Source organism: Helicoverpa zea, chromosome 11 (genome assembly GCF_022581195.2).
Source record: "Helicoverpa zea isolate HzStark_Cry1AcR chromosome 11, ilHelZeax1.1, whole genome shotgun sequence".
Classification (NCBI taxonomy): Eukaryota; Metazoa; Arthropoda; class Insecta; order Lepidoptera; family Noctuidae; genus Helicoverpa; species Helicoverpa zea.
Window position 1 is genome coordinate 199333 of NC_061462.1, and position 18491 is coordinate 217823.

The 18491-nt window shown below is 36.3% G+C and overlaps 1 protein-coding gene across 1 annotated transcript; it reads right to left on the reverse strand.

The window, feature by feature from the left end:
• Positions 1 to 17023: 17023 nt before the first annotated feature.
• Positions 17024 to 18256, reverse strand: LOC124634660. Its single transcript, XM_047170322.1, has 2 exons — positions 18224 to 18256; positions 17024 to 17928 (listed from the first exon to the last, which is right to left on the reverse strand). Exons 1-2 carry the CDS (start codon positions 18254 to 18256, stop codon positions 17044 to 17046), a joined length of 918 nt encoding a protein of 305 aa, XP_047026278.1. The 3' UTR covers positions 17024 to 17043.
• Between the last annotated feature and the right edge of the window lie 235 nt (positions 18257 to 18491).

Genomic DNA, 18491 nt, shown 5'->3' on the forward strand with positions numbered 1-18491 from the left:
GTGAACACGACGAACACCTGTAGTACTGTATACATTTGTGATTTGCATCTAGTACTAGGAATAGTTGATAGCACAATTTGCATTTTTGGGAGATTTAAAGTTGTGGCAATGTCGGCATGTGGGATAATCTTGATGCATTACTACTTTTCCTAATAAGATGATTTATTTTCGCAATTATAAGCTCCTAGATTTCAGCTGTCGAAACTACGAGTATAAACACTTTGATAGATAACAAAGTATCCTAACGTAATTTCAAAATATCTATGTGATCAAGGACCATTAACAAAATGAAAATCAAGTCTAATATTATACCGACACTATTATGATAAGTGCTTGATCAGGTCACCAGAACCAGTCCACATCATTACCGATTCCTATCATAACACTAATGATATAAACAAACCAATACTCAAAATAACATTTACATCAGAATCTTATCGAAATAGCACCCACACGAATTTGGCTGTTGCAAAACTACATGTAAATCAAAATGCACGTTGTTTTAATATGAATTTATGGCATGTTAATGGCGCTTGTAATTCCTGTAACGACAGCCAGAGTGCTGGCATTAATCTAGTGCAATTGTGAGTTATTGTGGGCATGGACTAGTTGCTAATTGACTACCTCGATAGGTGTAGGTGGAGTATTGTTTGCGAAGTGGCTCTGGTTTATGACTGGGTTTAGGGCTAGGGATAAGTAGGGTAATTGGAGGAAACATTTAGGTATTTGATCTCGTCATAGTTATTAGCGGCTCGCCACAAATTTCCGAACACACACCGTTTTTCGTTGAATTAGAGTAGACCCCCTAATGTGATCATTCCTCTCCCAAGCCTGAACGCTGATACTCAAAAATGGTGTATGCGCAGCGGCTAACCCGATATTCAAAGTCACGGTAAGTACGAACTATAATAACATTGTCCTCGAATTCAATAAGCAATTGCTGGGACACAGTAGGGTTTTAGTCAATGAGAGTCTGACACTTTCCCCTTCTCCGTTGTTGCAAACCGGAGAATTGATTGGTTGATTTCCCGTCCTGATAACAGGACTATTTTTGTGGCGAACAAGGTTACTAAGCTTAACAGTTCTACATGTTCATATGCAAAAGAATTACCGTAGGTACTTGTGATTATATGTAAAAGGACTTGAAACTAAAGAGCAGATTGAATAGGATCATATAATTAGTTTTATGGTTTGTCAATACTTATTTGTAAAATCAATCAAATTATATAACAATACGACTGTATCCACAAATTTATTTCGCCGTCAGATTCTCCCAAAGCACTAAGTGCTTCCCGTACAATAAGTAACAGTTATGTAAGGGAAACTGGTCCGTTAATAGCTCCGCTTAGCTTGGCCAATTCACTGTCAATATAATTGCCTTCACAAGTAAAGTCTCAATCGTTTGACTGATTTATTGTGAACTAACTTCTGCCTGCGACTTTATCTGTGTAGTCTTAATCAGGGGAACCAGTTACTGGGCTAAGAGTGGCTTTATCTATTAATCATCATGCTTGCTAAATGTTCATGTATATTCATTAGCCCTTTTTTGTGTGATTGTGAAATAAACAAACACACACCTATATGTTTTTTTACGATTATATCAATTTGTCTGTTTCATTGGAAACGAGCGTATAATTAGATTTAAATATGATTTGAAATCAATATTTAGTGGCGTGATTTATTGAACGGGCTTGTCTGTAGGAGGTGATCGATTGAACAAAACAATCGTTTGAACTGAATTCGTATCCTTGTTAGATATAGTGGTTCGTCTGTTTATTCTATCAGAAGGCCAGTGTCTACTTCATTAGGAACTAGGTATATAATTCGTCATATAGAAATATTACTTCAAACCCATTTTTATTCTTACAGGTTCAATCTGGCAGTCCCTGAAAACAAACACGATGCGCATCGAAGAGACTATGTTGTATAACACTAACGACCACGTTGAGTTTGCTAAAAAAATTAAATGAAAATCCTTTTTACCCGACTGCCAAAGAAGGAGGGTAATGTTTTTCGAGTGTATGTAAGTATGTAAGTATGTATGTATGTCTGTTCCTTTGTGACCTCCTGTAGCCTAAACGGCTTGATGGATTTTGAAGTATGAGGTATCGTTAGATTTGTCTTGATTACGGGAGTGTCATAGGATACATTTTATCCTAAAAGTCCCACGGGATATTTTTTCTAAATTTCCCTTTAAAAAAATATGTATGCGGTATCATTAGATTCATTTCAATCACGGGAGTAATTAATATAGGATACGTTTTTTCTCAAAATTCCCACGGGAACATGTTAATTCTGCGTCAACGCAAAGCAACTCATGCGTTAGCAAGCAAAAAGCGATTCTTTTGGCGATACAATCACGTCGTCTTGATCAAATGCATGAACGTCGTCTTGATCGTCTTGAACGTCGCATTGGCGGTAAATTTATGTTGCGGAGTAACATCACTCGTAATCTAAAGCCAAATGTCGTCGAAATAATTTAAAATGGTACTTACATATACATAGTCTTCTACATCTACAACATTTTCGTTAAATAAAAACAGCTAAAAAGTTATAAATAAAAGAATTATTATTAAAAAAACAAAATACCCGACTGCACACTAAAAAAAGAGTAAAACAAGCCCCACAATAATATTGATCAATACAACTTTACTGAATATAATTTATAAATATTGATGGAAAGCATCGCAGGCGGGGACCACCTTGACCGCCACCAACGAAAATTCTGCTAAATGGTGCACAACCCAAATGACTATAAATGAGCCTCTGTTGGTCCCCGCCTGCGATGCTTTCCATCAATATTTATAAATTATATTCAGTAAAGTTGTATTGATCAATATTATTGTGGGGCTTGTTTTACTCTTTTTTAACCGACTTCCCAAAAAGGAGGAGGTTATCAATTCGGCCGGTATGTTTTTTTTTTTTTTTTTTTTTTCTATGTATGTACATCGATTACTCCGAGGTTTATGGACCGATTTACGTGATTCGTTTTTTGTTCTACTCGATATAGCTGCCAGTTGGTCCCATAGTCATCAGGTCAGGATCTGATGATGGAAACCCTGAGAAATCGAGGGCAAAGTTCGAAAGTTGTAGGCATACATAGAGTAAAAACTTGACACTCAGGTGTATGCCTGAAAGTACTATTCAACAGTGAAGATTTGAAGCTGACCTGATGATGGAGACCAGAGAAGGTCGAGGGAACTCGACAACTGAATATGTAAACTACCTCGTGTTTGGGCTTATATTATTTGTATTGACGAGATCTTTGTAACAGTGAAGGTTTGCAGCTGACCTGATGATGAAGACCATCAGAGAAGGTCGAGGGAACTCGACAACTGAATATGTAAAATACCTTGTATTTGAGCTTAAATTATTTGTATTGATGAGAACTTTCTACTTATGCGGATAATGACAGCTATTCGTATCACTGAAAAGCTGTAAATAAAAAACTTTTTTACAAAAAAAATTAACCGACTTCCAAAAACACTAAAAAGCCAAAAAAAACTCTTTTTAGGTGCATCTGCCTAGAAGTCGGTGGCAAAATTAACTTAGGAACATCCATTAGACACCGACTTCTAGGCAGATGCACCTAAAAAGAGTTTTTTTTGGCTTTTTAGTGTTTTTGGAAGTCGGTTAATTTTTTTTAGTGTGCAGTCGGGTATTTTGTTTTTTTAAATTAAAATATTTGAATTATTTATTCCTGGCGTAGACTTATTTTTCAAATGCACGTATGTTTTGAATATTCTTTAATAGATACCTGCCTTGTCACTTTCGAATTTTGCATGTCCCAAAATTGTGCAGAATACCGAGAATCACCTCAGAGTAATCCGAGCCACTCTGGCAAATGGATCTCATTTGGGAGCTGCCGTTACCAGCTAATATCTGTCGCCTAAGCAATTAATTTACTAATTAGTCGATTGAGTGCGAACACCCGCCTTCCTAATGGCATCTCGCTATAAGATGATATTATCTTAACTTACTTAGACTGTACTTCTGCTTTATTAAGTCAATAAGTATATTAGGAGTCTGTACTGAAGGAAACTTGTGGACTAAGTGAATTTAACTTTACCTTGAGATAATAGTTTGGGTTTGTTGTCGACTCTTGTGAATTTTAAGTGGATTTATTGCTGAAGAGTTGAGCTGAGCAGCAACTTACATTATTACTGATGAAATGAATTTGGTATCGCTCTAATTGCGGGATAAAATTATGTAGAATGTGGAAATGTATCTCTGATAATGCTGAGACGGTTACAAGTTTTCCCGAACATTATATTATTACCAGCATTTTAGATTTATTCATCAGGTTCAAGCATCAAAAGCGAGACACAATTATTTCAACATTAATGTTAACTGCTGCCCCTAAATCGTTACTGTAGTGTTCGCCCTACCTGTGTCTCTGTAATTACCATCCGATAATTAGGATATCGGCTCGCTTGCCCACATAACGTCTTACTCCCGTGCCACACACTCTCCCGTTTTCCCGCCAACTGGCCATAGAGTATAGTGTGCACTCTCCGCGTCTATGCGACAACGAGACGACAGATATCGGTGATAATACAGTACACTACATCCCTTCCTTTGTTTAGTAAAAACAAATTAAACTCCGTCACTTTGCCGACATCAATAACCAGTCTGGTGATCAGTCGATGGACACCGATATCCCGCCTGTTAGTCCATGTGGAATCAAACAGTCTCAAATATTGCTGCACGTTCAGCCAACGAGCACTCATCTTGCACTAGCGGCAAAATCAAAATGAATATAAAAATAGATAAAACCAAACTGTACCTGCCTATTAATGGAATATAATAAATCTTCATACTCCCAGTGGTTTCCTCACATTTTACTCTAGCTACCTACTCCTTTCCCTTTTCCTTCAAATGACCAAGTATTGCCTTTGCCCTTGTCGGGCTTTGACTGAATAATTTTACTTCACTTACTTGTAAAACAGTTTCAGAATGCATTGTCCCAATGTAAGAATTTTATTTCTAGCTTCAGAGTTGAAACAATAATGATGAAATGAAGTTTTTCCTGACGCTTCGTACTTGCGATTAAAGCCCCGTAATGACTTTTACGTGCATTTTACTAGCGTAGCGTTTGCTAGTGTTTTATAAACAACCGGACAACTTTGAAATGTCACTACAGTCGAATCGTTTTACACTGACGATTTATGGAAATTATTACCTTTACCTTTTACTCACACATTACCTTACCATTACCACTTTCAATAACCTTACCAACAAGTTACCGCCGCGCCGTTTAAAGCAACCTTTGAGTGTTACTCAAGGACTCCACGACAGTGGAACGTGACTTTTAAGTCCATGCCAGGCCCTGCCATTTTATTACAAGCTTTTTATTATTATTACAAGCTTTTATTTAACTTGCAATGTATGTATGTATGTATGTATGTATGTATGTAACTATGTGTGTTCGGGTGGAATTTTACAACTCAATTTTAAGGCACTTGCCCTCAACCGATTGAGCTGCAATTTTGCATACATGTTTAGTTTGGATGACAATGCATGTTAAGCTATGTGACGTCATCCTAAATCCAACATGTCTAAATATACAAGATGGCGGACTAGTTATTTTTAAAGTACCTATACAATATGGGTATCAAATGAAAGGGATTGACAAGTAGAACACATCGCACTTTACGAAATAAAAATCCAAGATAGCCGCCGCTACAAAATGGTGAATAACCTATTTTTTTCAATCCCATCCATACCTATGGGTATCCCATGACAGGCAAGTAGAATAAAGTGCACTTTACCAAATCAAAACTAAAAAGTATAAAATAAATTGAGGTAAAAAAATCTTTAAAAACAAGCTTTTATTTAAATGCGCTAAAAATAAAAAAATAAACTTTTACTGTAACTTTACTGATTTATGTTTTAAAAGCTTGTCGCGATTTTACTAAGAAAGTAAATACGAGTACTTAAATCTCGCGACAAGCTTTTAAAACATAAATCAGTAAAGTTACAGTAAAAGTTTATTTTTTTATTTTTAGCGCATTTAAATAAAAGCTTGTTTTTAAAGATTTTTTTACCTCAATTTTATACTTGCACACAACTTATACGAATCCTCGCGAACCTTGCTGTTCGCACCTCGTAAAGCTGTACAAGACTTGCACACAACATATACGAATCCTCGCGAACCTTGCTGTTCACACCTCGTAAAGCTGTACAAGACTTGCACACAACATATACGAATCCTCGTGAACCTTGCTGTTCGCACCTCGTAAAGCTGTACAAGACTTGCACACAACATATACGAATCCTCGCGAACCTTGCTGTTCGCACCTCGTAAAGCTGTACAAGACTTGCACACAACATATACGAATCCTCGCGAACCTTGCTGTTCACACCTCGTAAAGCTGTACAAGACTTGCACACAACATATACGAATCCTCGCGAACCTTGCTGGTCGCACCTCGTAAAGTTGTACAAGTTCTCGCCTCTCAGGCATATAGGTACATATGATAGTTTTACTATCTAATACTTTCGCGCAACCTTACGATTTCTCACGGACCTTACTGTTAGCAACAGTGGAACGTGCCTCGCAAAGCTTTACGAATATAAATATAATAGTTCTACTATTTAATACTTTCGCGCAACTTTACGATTTCTCACGGACCTTACTGTTAGCAACAGTGGAACGTGCCTCGCAAAGCTTTACGAATATAAATATAATAGTTCTACTATTTAATACTTTCGCGCAACTTTACGATTTCTCACGGACCTTACTGTTAGCAACAGTGGAACGTGCCTCGCAAAGCTTTACGAATACAAATATAATAGTTCTACTATTTAGTACTGCCGTACGATCTCTAGTTTTTCAAACATGTACATAAATACATAGTAATTATGATCACACAAACGTACGTACCCGGTTGACTTCCGCAGTGGGCCCGTGAACTAGCAGATTTCTGCCAGTACCTACACATACATAATGACTAAAAGTAGAATTATAGTTCAGAAGTTTTTTTTATTGATAACAACATAACACAATAATTTATACGGTTGTACCTAAGTGGTAAATTGTGTCTACAAGTGAAATACCTTTGTATTTCCAATCTGCTTTTCAACGTGTCTAGGTGCCAGTATACCTATTATACCTACAATGTTTAAAACTTAAACGGTCGAAACGCAGCTCTCCTGACGGAAAAGATATCTCGTTTACTCATGTTGTATCGTTAACTATTCTAAAAATTGTACTACTAGGGGAATTACATTTAATCTCGATGACAACAGAGCACTAACAGTTTAGTGCACTACTAATGTGTTAAGGTAGGTATTCCTATCAGACTCGGAACCAACCTACCTAGCAATCATGTTTACATAGTTACAGATCGCTTAGACCAGCCACCGTTCACATCTAATTTGACACCCCATTGCAAAATTATTTAAATTATTACAAATGAAATTAATAGCAAATGCTTAAAGCATAATATGAATCAAACTCAACTAATTTTGGTAACAGTTTCCTTTTATTAATTGAGAGTGGAATATTTCAAAGCTTTATTCCTTATCTCAGAATTGCAACAAGTAATCTGGTTTTCAACCGTATGGATCAGCGCTGGCACTTGCATGCTTCTGCAGATACACTCTCTAAAAGAATTCTGATATACCTAAGCTTCGAGCGTTCATGGGTGTCCAGGGGCGCAATTCTACAAATTTAACTTTAGTGCTATGTGTACGTTACGATTATAACGTAGGCACCTATAAAGCCGTTGCTTTATAGTTACGTTCAACTTATCAGATTTTAGGATTTTAGTTAACAACTACGTCGTGCAACGAAACGCGCTTTGACAGGTGTCATCAGCTTTGTAATCTGTAGCTGTGACATTCAGTGAAACGACAAAACACAAACAAACACCTTAACATAGAATAGAATCCATCAATAGAGACTCTCAACTACTGTTCCTCCTCCTTTCATCAAAGTGAACAGCAACTCACAAACAGCGCTCCCGTCGATGCACAATTTCCCCTGTAGAAACGATCGCCGACCCCTCTACAACGTCCGTCCACCTATAGATTGGCCGCAGGATTCCCAATTCATGCGCCCACCAACGCCGAATAGAAACCTAGAACCTATGAAGTAGGTACCTACTTAGTGAACAACCAAGCGCCGCAGATAAAATGCAGGTGCCACAGGACCCAGGCAGCTCGGTGCCGCTGCTTTGAAAATTTCAAGAAACTGTTCGGTCAGCAGGCATCTCCAGGTTTCACAAGTGGGTGGCAAAGCAACAACAACAATCAGTATGCCAAGAACATTTGTAGCCAACAACTGAGAAGGCTACACATTGTACCTACTTCAAAAGATAGATGTATTAATCTCAAATCAATAAATGGATTCTATTTCATGTCTTGGTTATGTTATTCTCCCAACAACTTTCTATGTAAGTTTATTTAGTTTACACTTATAATTCTTGTTGGGCACTGCAATACTGTAAAGTATAATTTACAAATAAATAGCAATATTACAATGAGGGCTACTCTGTTAAACTGCACCAATGTCAGTCAATTGTGATACCAATTAAAATCCACTCGAGCCTGAATCTTGAAGGTTATATTTTAGAAGCACAAGCAATCACCAAATTATGAAATCTAAATCATTAGACAGTACCCAGAGTAAGTATATATTGAAACTCCTTCCATGTTTCATTCTTATAAGATTTTGTCACAGATGTGAAACCCCAGTTAGGTAAATAAAGCAACATTGTCCCAACAAATCTTAATGGGAATTAATTAAAGTACAAAAATGCTCCATTGCTTAGTTCCTAAACTTTTGGTCTAAGAGTTTCATATTCACCTAAAATACTCAAATTAGGATTATGAGTTAGGATGTTTACCAAAGATTCTATCTATTGAATACTAAAAGTTTTGATCCACATTTTCCATCTAATATTGCTGTTTGGTACTGTTTTCCTGTTCTGCATCTTCTGAGATATCTCTGTTGTAACATAACAACCTCTTTAATACTGCAAAACAAACTAAATTAAAAGGATTAGAATTATATTCAGGGTGACTGAGCAACCGTTATAATTAACATTAACTAGATAGGCAACCCACTGGAAGCGTTGACGGGTTGGAATGTTGTACATATGTGCATACATACCAGTACAACTGGGTAAGTACTTCAACATGCATAGTCCAACTTACAATGGTCCTTCAATGTGCTATTTGTTTAACTAAATACCTAGCACATGTTTGTCATTTATAGAACAGTTGACTAAAGGTACAAAACCACCAGTTTGTTCTTGTAATATCCACTATATTGTAAGCAAGTCTCTTGAAGTAAGTTGGTACCAGAACAATGTAGCAAGTAAGTAGTTAACTAGACTCTGGGAGGGAAGCTAGGTTTGGAAGCTTATATTATCCAAACCACCAGCACAGAAAATCTGAAATTAATCAAGATTTAAAGAAGGTACTCGTCCAGATTAACTTTCAAATACTTAAAATTACTCAATTCAAAACAGATTATTTAGTAGAAATAACTACTTAATTATTGTAGTAGGGAGTCGCTTACAAACTCAAGGTACTTATAATATTATGCACTCAGTTCACCAAATATTTCACTATATTACAAGTTACAAATTAATTTGAAACTTTCAGTCATAATTGCATTCCCAGTTATTATTTCTTTTGCTTTATATAACTTGGTTTGTTTAATTTATTAACTTCTTAAAATAGTTTGTATAATAATTTTCTCTTATAACTTCCTAGTTCAACTTGCATTGTATAACTTTCTCAAAGTCAACCCAAAAAATATTGTAAACATTTCTTTTTCATGTTATTATCGTATGTATCAATACATACAAATTGTAACACCTATTATGTTTTTAAAAAGAGTAACCATGGAGTTTCTTGCCCGTTCCTCTCCATAGGAAGCTACTTCCGGAATGGGCAACTAGAAGCAAACTTATTTATAATTTTGATGTTCGTAAGTGCTTGTAAAGGCCTACATGAAATAAATGATTTGATTACTTTTCACACTTTTATAGTCAATGGGAACCAAAGATTATTTACTTTATGATAGGAACTAGGAACACAATGTAATTTATCTTTCATAAAGGAAATTACTCCCACGACAGATGTTTGGCTGTATGCTGTAATCATAGCCATCATGTAGCATCACAGCATTAAAACGATTTACTGATTCGCACCAATCTTAAAACAAATGAATGTTCTATGTTCAATTGGTGAAAAATACATGAATTTCATACGCAATGTGATATTATGATACAGGCTTTCTGGAAAACCCTTATGTGATGAATATACAGTACAATTACTAACGTACAACTTACTTATATGCTTCAAAGAACACACAATTAAACTTTCCAAGTAAAACCTAGACATGAGCACTGGTGTGAGATTCTTTAGTCTCATACAATAATTTATAGTCGAGTCGGTGACTGGATACCATACTAGCATCCTTACTAGAAACTTTAACTTGCACGTTCTTTGGACAGACGGCCAATTTGTTCAGATTTCGGCTGTTTAGGGGGTCTTCTAATCCGCAAACTGAACTTACCATACCTGCCCCTTCCTTTCTTTTCAATTCAAAAGAAATAATGTTCGCTACTTACAGACACGCCGCCAATATCATATTTTCACTCGTCGCCAAATGTAGTGTTCGCCCTACCTGTGTCTCTGTAATTACCATCCGATAATTAGGATATCGGCTCGCTTGCCCACATAACGTCTTACTCCCGTGCCACACACTCTCCCGGTTTCCCGCCAACTGGCCATAGAGTATAGTGTGCACTCTCCGCGTCTATGCGACAACGAGACGACAGATATCGGTGATAATACAGTACACTACAGTTACTAAGACAATAAAAGCCACCACCCCTGCAGAACCCACAAAAATATACTCCATAAACCGCAACAAAAATATGAAGAAGAACATACTTATTTAATGTAGAAAATAAATCTGTTTAGAATTTAGGTAGTTAAGAAGCGCGGAGGGCACTTGTGCATAATCCACGGCACTCTAACAAATGGCTGTCACTTGAGGGAGAAGAAAGTAATAAAGTAGCTTGGAGTACTCCACGATTATTGTTATAGTGCCCGGAACGGTTTTATTTTAGTCCTGCTGTTGAGGCTGCGGCAATCTGCTTTAAATGCACCGTGAATTATTGCGGAGGCTTACGCTGCTTGCAAATTAAACGTAAACAAAAGGTTCAGGATAGATTTTGTTTACTGAAAACCTAGGCGAGGTTGTTCAAGGCATTGCTGGGTGAGAAGGCGCAAGAGATACAGACTGTAGAATGTGGGACTATATGTACATACGTGATGTCACGTTCTAGAGTTTTAGGATGGTAGTAGGTGGATGGTTATTTCAATTCGGTAATATTAGAACAGCAAGAGTGTGTTACCTACAAGCAAATAAAACTGATAAATAAAATTATATGTTTTCGACTGCAACAATATCAGTAAAATAATAAAACAAAAATTAATGAAAGCAAAACCTCGCCAAGTACTAAATTATACATTGCCCAATGTTTACGATGAGAAAAACTCCAAATAAGAAAAGTATTAGCGTTAAATTTAAATTTTATGAGTGAACTTATCCGACCCTCAACCGGAGGACCGGAGGGCAGCCCTCCTCTCTAAATAATAAACCTGGCTAATGATACAAAAAAATCTTAATGAAAAATCCCCATTGAATATTTATAGGGGAAATATTAAAGTTGGGTAGATGTAAAACACCGAGGTACAAGGGATTAAGGCTTGTAAGAAATAGAATACCGAGGCTTTGAATAAAAAAGTAACCAAATGACTTGTTGCTTTGTAAAATGTTGTAAAAATGAGGTGCGGAATAAGCTGCTGAAAAACGATGCAAACAGAACAACAAGATTCTGGCCTACTCCACAGCTATAGAAAGGAAAAATATTTGCACAGAACATAGTTGCCCATATGACTAATTCAAAACACATTTAGAACAGTTTCATTAACAATGGTGTAACAATCATGGTAACAGCTTCACACACGGACAGAATGCAGCCATCCATTTTAAACTAAAATGGTGATTTTTATCGTACATGGCATCACTCCAAACCATCGCTCGTTGCGCTCTGCTCGGGAGCGAAAAAAGCGCAAAAAGCGGAGCGTAAACTACATTTTCCGGGCCGTCGCGCTCGGGACACGCGGTTCAAGTTGCATTCCACTGCTGTGTCATGTGTATACTTGTACTTATGTAGGATAGGGCTAAGGAAATATGAACAAATGTTTTTTTTCATGTTGGGCTAGAAATGTAATGTTTATGTTAATTTACACTTACCTTGTTTTAATTGTACAAGACATTGACCACTATTCGCTCATTCACGTAGTGCACTCATTTTACATTTAACCACTAATTGCAGGGATCTCGCAGAATATTCTACTTGACACATACTGAGCTGGTCCTGGAGCTAGCTTGTTAAGCACTGGTACTCAGCTACATCCGGTTAGACTGGAAGCCGACCCCAACATAGTTTGGAAAAAAGGCTCGGAGGATGATGATGACATACTGAGCTGGTTCCATTCGAAGCAACCTTAGACACACACTGAATCTCGACGTTTCCTATTTTTTTGTATTGTCAAAAACCCTTGAACCCACGTTTTTTTTTTATTCTCAGTGTCTTTTCTGTTTGCAGAATAAACTTTTGGATGCACACATTGTTTAAGCAAACGTAATAATCAAATAATCTAACTATGTAAAACATATAAAAAGAAGAATTACAGACAGTCTGTGATATCACACACAATTTAAAAGATAAAAAAACCTGATACACTTCCAACGACTTTAAACGTAACAAAAATCCGTCAGTCTGGAGTAGATACGTATTTAAGTCAAACTACGGCGTATGATACGCTCCCTAAATGCTAACATTACGCGAGACAAATGGCAGGACTTGCTGAATGTGAGCCGCGTGGTCTGCATAGCAAACACTACAACGTTCACAAGATTATGACGCACGCTTCAGACTATGTATTTCTTGTCTCGGGTTTTTTGTTTTGAGTTCAGGACTTTATTATGAAAGGGATTTTCTTTCCAAAGTAATGCTGGGAAACTACTCGTAAAATATGAGTTTCACTAAACTAGGGCAACAGTTAACTCAGAAAAAATTTATTCAAACTAAAATTACAAAGCTGATGAGTTAGTTCGTTTGGACGCGCTAATCTAATATCGAATCGATCCGAAAAAAAAAACAGTTATTAGTCAATGAGTAGCCTTTTATCAAGGAAGGCTACCTATATCCAGGTGTGTGGAGTTATCACGGGAGGTACGTGAAACCACTGGTGGAATTTGCTCAGCAAAAAATCAGCTTCGTTCAATATAAGAAACAGACAGAAATGAGTCATTGCATGCAGATGCAGCCGAGTTCAAACATGCGTCTTGCAAACGAGTATTGATTTAGTTGAGTAACTCCACTAAGTAATACTAAGTATAAACGATTCATCAGGCTCATTAAAGTCGGTAAACCAAGTTGGCCGCAAAATAAAAAGAAGTAAATCTGAAGTTTTCACATCGAGAGAAGCAATAAGTTTGTTATAGCGGATTAAGTTGTGAGTTACCAGCGATCAAGGCTTTTCTAACGTAGTAGTTACGACGTGAACTTTAATATTTAGCAATTACAGTTACCAATTTTGGTGTATTTGGTAAAACATTACCACGAAAACCAAAACTACAAATCGATTCAAAGATTCGGTTTTCTTAGGGCATGAATTTTCTTTATGGGCATTGAATGACTGTGTGATGCATTATTTTTAGGTCTTATTAAAATAACCATTTACTGTAAATAATATAGGTTCCTAGGTGCAACATAAAAATTCATAGCCTATTTTGTACCAGGTTAGTGTACAAAATCCAATACCACCAAACCAGATTTTTCAATTCAGTTTCAACACAGCTTACAGCAAAGCCAACAAGCCACCATAAAAGAGCAGACTTTACAACAACTTTACATCCAGTTTATAACTTCTACCATATCTGGATTCCAGAGAACAAAGTGCGGTTGGTCCAGTTGGAGTTTTATCAGCAGTTTATTGGGCGCATTTCCAGAGGTTGCTAATGAATAAACCACTACGTATCGGGGACCAGGACATTTCTTCAAGGAGTAAAGGGAGACCACCACCATATATTCACGAGCTGTATGGAGCTGCAAGCGAGTACAACGTAGATTTTATGTGTAAGAAGTGAACTGTGCAGAGGTCGACGATTTGTTTCCAAGGAAGTATCAGTTTTATTGGTTTTACATTTATTGCTTTGTGTAGTTTCTTATTTTATTATGCTACAGTTTATGTATTTGTCAACTTCTATGAAAATAGTACGTAATTTGGTTAGATTCCTCAGCAGTTGCTGAGGATTAGCTTATCATAATATTTCCTTTTCTTCCTACCTTGATAACTTAGGTTTCTAGTCTAGGTTTAATAGTTATGATTTGATTGTTATCAGTTTCGTATCTGTCAAACTTGATATTTTCTCTAGACTTGTATTGTAACCATTCTTTTCATAAGACTGAGTAAGAAGAAACATTAAATAAAACTACAACATAATATTTTCACCAAAACGCATAAACTTGTTAAGTGAAGACTCTCGCAAAACTGCCCAACCGAACTGAACCAAAATTAATATAAACTACTTCGCAACAAGATTTACACCAAGTTATTTAGTGTAGGATATCTCGGGTAACAGTGTCAGCTGGGAAATGTAACATTTTCACAGCATTTGTCCGCAGCTGGGCAGAGCGGGAAATCACCAACTTTTCCGGTCAGTACGCACAATAACTACGTGCTGCTTTGTACTCAACTAGTTTAGATAATACTAACTGATCAGTTTGCGTCGGTTATCCTTATATATTGTTGCTTCGACTTTGAGTGAGGGTTTTGTGAAATAGTAGCGTCATACTTAGTGGTTATGTTTGTGTTTGTTGTTTTAAAGTTTTAAGACTTGAGACAAGATTTCAGAGGAAAAAATAGATATTAGGTGAATACAACTGGAATCAGTTGACCAAGACACCGGTGGTTAATTACTTGATCCCTAAAACATGCAGTATTAAATGAAAAAAATACCAATTTTAATCAATAACAGTTTTCAGTGTCTAGTATCTCACATAAACTTCCAAACAACGAGCCGCCAACGCCAGCGACGCATACAGAATACATATTAAAAGAGTGCAATCCTATATATGGAGTAGACAATCGAGTCCGGCCGCCATTTTATTGGCTTGGAGTGATTCCAGCGCAGTTTGGGTACAGCCTACCCCGCACCAATAATCCTTAGCCCTGAGTTATAAAAAGGACAAGACCATTGGACGCAACTGCTACTCTTAAATTACACATTTTCGACAAACAACACATTTACTAAAACATTTTTATTTCCAAGATAAATTCGAGGAACACATTGTGCGTGCAAAATTGCACAGCAATATCAGAATACGATTTCATGTAAATTTTTACGAAATGCAGTCGCCGACTGCTTTGCAATACCCAAATATGAACACTGGCTTCCATTCAGCCATGTCCATAAGATAACTTACACATTGGGAAATTGGTTTGTACAGACAATGGCACTGCGAAATCCTGCTAATAATATAAAGGCAAAAGTTTGTAAGGATGCTTGCATGTATGTTTGTTACTCATTCACAGAATGAATTTTTATGAAACTTGATAGTTAGTAGTAGCTTATGTAGGTAACTGAAGAGTATATTATTAAACTTTTTATCCATGTAAGGGAAGTAGTTCCTCTGGGACACGATTAGCACCGTGAACAGAAGATATATGTAATGTAATGTATGTAATGTGTGTATGTAATGTGCAGATAGGAAACTTTGTGTCTGTTTTTAAACATTCTTGGGATTTGGCATAATTGAATTTTTTTGTGCAGAATAGAGAAAGTTTCAAAGTATTTTGTTATAATGTGGAAGAATAATTGAATTTTGACAAATAGAACAGTATAAGTTCGTTGATAACAATATTATGTATGTATCTATGCCATAAATCTATTCTGATTCTCACAAGTCTTCAACGATGCGGAAAACATGTTTACAAGAATGTATAAGATCTGATTGCGGAGCGATTCGACGAGCTCTGATGAGCTCTTGTTCCGTTTTCCTCATGAGGACTTCATGTGGAAGTTACGAATAATATGCCTTGATGAGTTGTGGTATATTGTTTATATAGAAATAAATGCTGCTTAAATTAATACATAACCTTGAGGAGGTAAGGCAGGTAGTCGCTCGGTTGCATTCTGTTAGACTGGCACCCGATCAAAACGTAATTGAGAAAAGGCTAGGCAATTGATATAACACATAACGTTAAACTAATAACCTAAATGTAAAGAATTGCTTAACAATACCTAATGTACCAATAGTGTAAATTATTTAAGTAAGATTAACAACAACAATTTAAGTGTCTACGATACAAATGACAAAGTGCATAATAACTGCAGTAGCGTACATAAAATGTGCAATAATTTAACTAAGTTATAATGTGCCGGGTATAAACTTAACTAACAATCCAAAATTAACAAGATTTAAAGTCTCAGAAACAAAATCCGGGACGTTTAACGAGTAAAAAGCATTATAAAAAGTGGTGCAAACTGGCTCCTGTACAAAGGCAACTTTTCACAACGCGCTATGAAACTGTCACGCCTGTGGCTGTTGGAACAACTCCAAGCTCCAGCCTTTATTTAACCGACTCACAATCTAATTACAATCTTAAGATTTGCCACATAACGTTCATTGTTGGCTGGACTAGCTTTATGCAGTTGATGCGGTACTTCGTTTGCTTTTTTAAAAATGTCCTTTTGTTCATTTTTGTTATTCCTAATATGGTGAAGGGTTTAAAAGCTTAATTGTGAAGTTATTTTTCGTAATTAAAAGTTAGTTAATGCTTAAAGCTCAATTTTTCAAAATGATTAAAATTGAGAATTTAAACAAGTAACATAGGTAAGTTAAATATTATTTGCTGTAGTGCAAGTCACAAATAATTTACTTAATTAAATCATAATTATACACAGCGTAATACAGACTGACAGAATAATAACATCAAACACTAATTCCATGAATCAGTATCAGAGAAAATTTTATACAAACCAAAGGGTTTGTTATTGTGAATGTTATTAGAGGCCAGATAGCCGTACAAATTATTATAATTAGCATTGATCCCATACAAACTTGGTAAATAGAACCCATAGTTTGATAGAAAAACAGCTAGCAATGGATCCACGGGCAGATGATCCAAACTGTTATATCTATACGGTAGCGGAATCCGATACGCAGCTCTTGGTGAATTTTGAACCTTATCCCGTAGAGATAGGTCATAATTTTGTAAGTTATCGTCAGTGTTGATGTTATATTTGGATAGGATTTGGTAAAATGTTGAAGTTAAATTTTGGGGTTTGTTTGTAGGTGGTTTATATTCATATCCGTATTCGGTTGTAGTATTATCCTCTGAAAGCAAATCTTTATCTGTATCTTCAGTTACTTCATACGTTTTTGCAGTAGGTGTATTGTTTAAACCACCATCTTTACTTGAATGCTTTACTTCAGTATCAATATCAGTTTTAGCCAAAATTGTATCGATATTAACATCACTGTCATGATCCCAAACTTTCTTAGCTCTTCTGGAAAATTCCTTGCGATTTTCTTCTGTTTGATCTACCTCTTTTAAGGTACTTGCTTCACGGATACTCTCAACAGGTTTCTCATTAACAAATTCCGTAGATTCCATGAAATTTCTTATTTCTCTTCGTGAATTAATTTCGTTTTCCACCAAATTCATGTAATCATGATGAATGGGATGCTTTGTTGTAAGGTAAACAGGATAGTGTGTAGACTCTCTTCTTAATTGACTGTAAATAGCATCGTGTGACACGGGTACCCAGCCATCGGAATAAGTTATTTGTTCTGATGATAATTGTGAGATGAAGGTGAGTATCTAAAATAACACAAAAACAATTAACACCATTTATATTAGACCATCACAACATTAATTGAACTATCTATCTGGAATTAGCTATTCGTGTTTAGTACACTAGGCAGAATACATAAACATACTTGGAATAATAGTGACAAAAAATCATAATTACGGATAAAAGTAGAAACAAAACAGAATGTAGCTAAATCAACCTAATCACACAAATCAAGAACAAGACCAACCAACACAAACAACAGTTTCAAACGAACCTTAGCTTGCAAAGAAAACACTTAGGGGACAATAAAAAGCGACTCACAGTAAGTAAGACGGAGCCCCGGTGCCTCAGCATGTCACCACTTAGCACGAGTGGTCGCAGCCAGCCCTCCTCGAGCTATGACAGCTTTGTGCAACATACTGCACGCATCACGTAAAGCTGAGTTACATGAGAAAGTCACTTTTATGGGCCATTGTTAAGAGTTTTGGAATGTTAGGGATCGTTTAGGATTGTTAGTTTTCATATATGAAGTTGACATTTTGAATTTCTAGCTGTTTGAAATACAACGTAGGCTAAATAGGGCAAGTTA

What these genes read in the sequence shown, in the direction of transcription:
- LOC124634660 (XM_047170322.1), bottom strand. Translation starts at nt 18,256, where the DNA reads ATGCTGAGGCACCGGGGCTCCGTCTTACTTACT. An exon ending in GGGGCTCCGTCTTACTTACT is followed by an intron (nt 17,929 to 18,223) that starts GTGAGTCGCTTT and finishes GTGTTATTTTAG; the next exon opens with ATACTCACCTTCATCTCACA.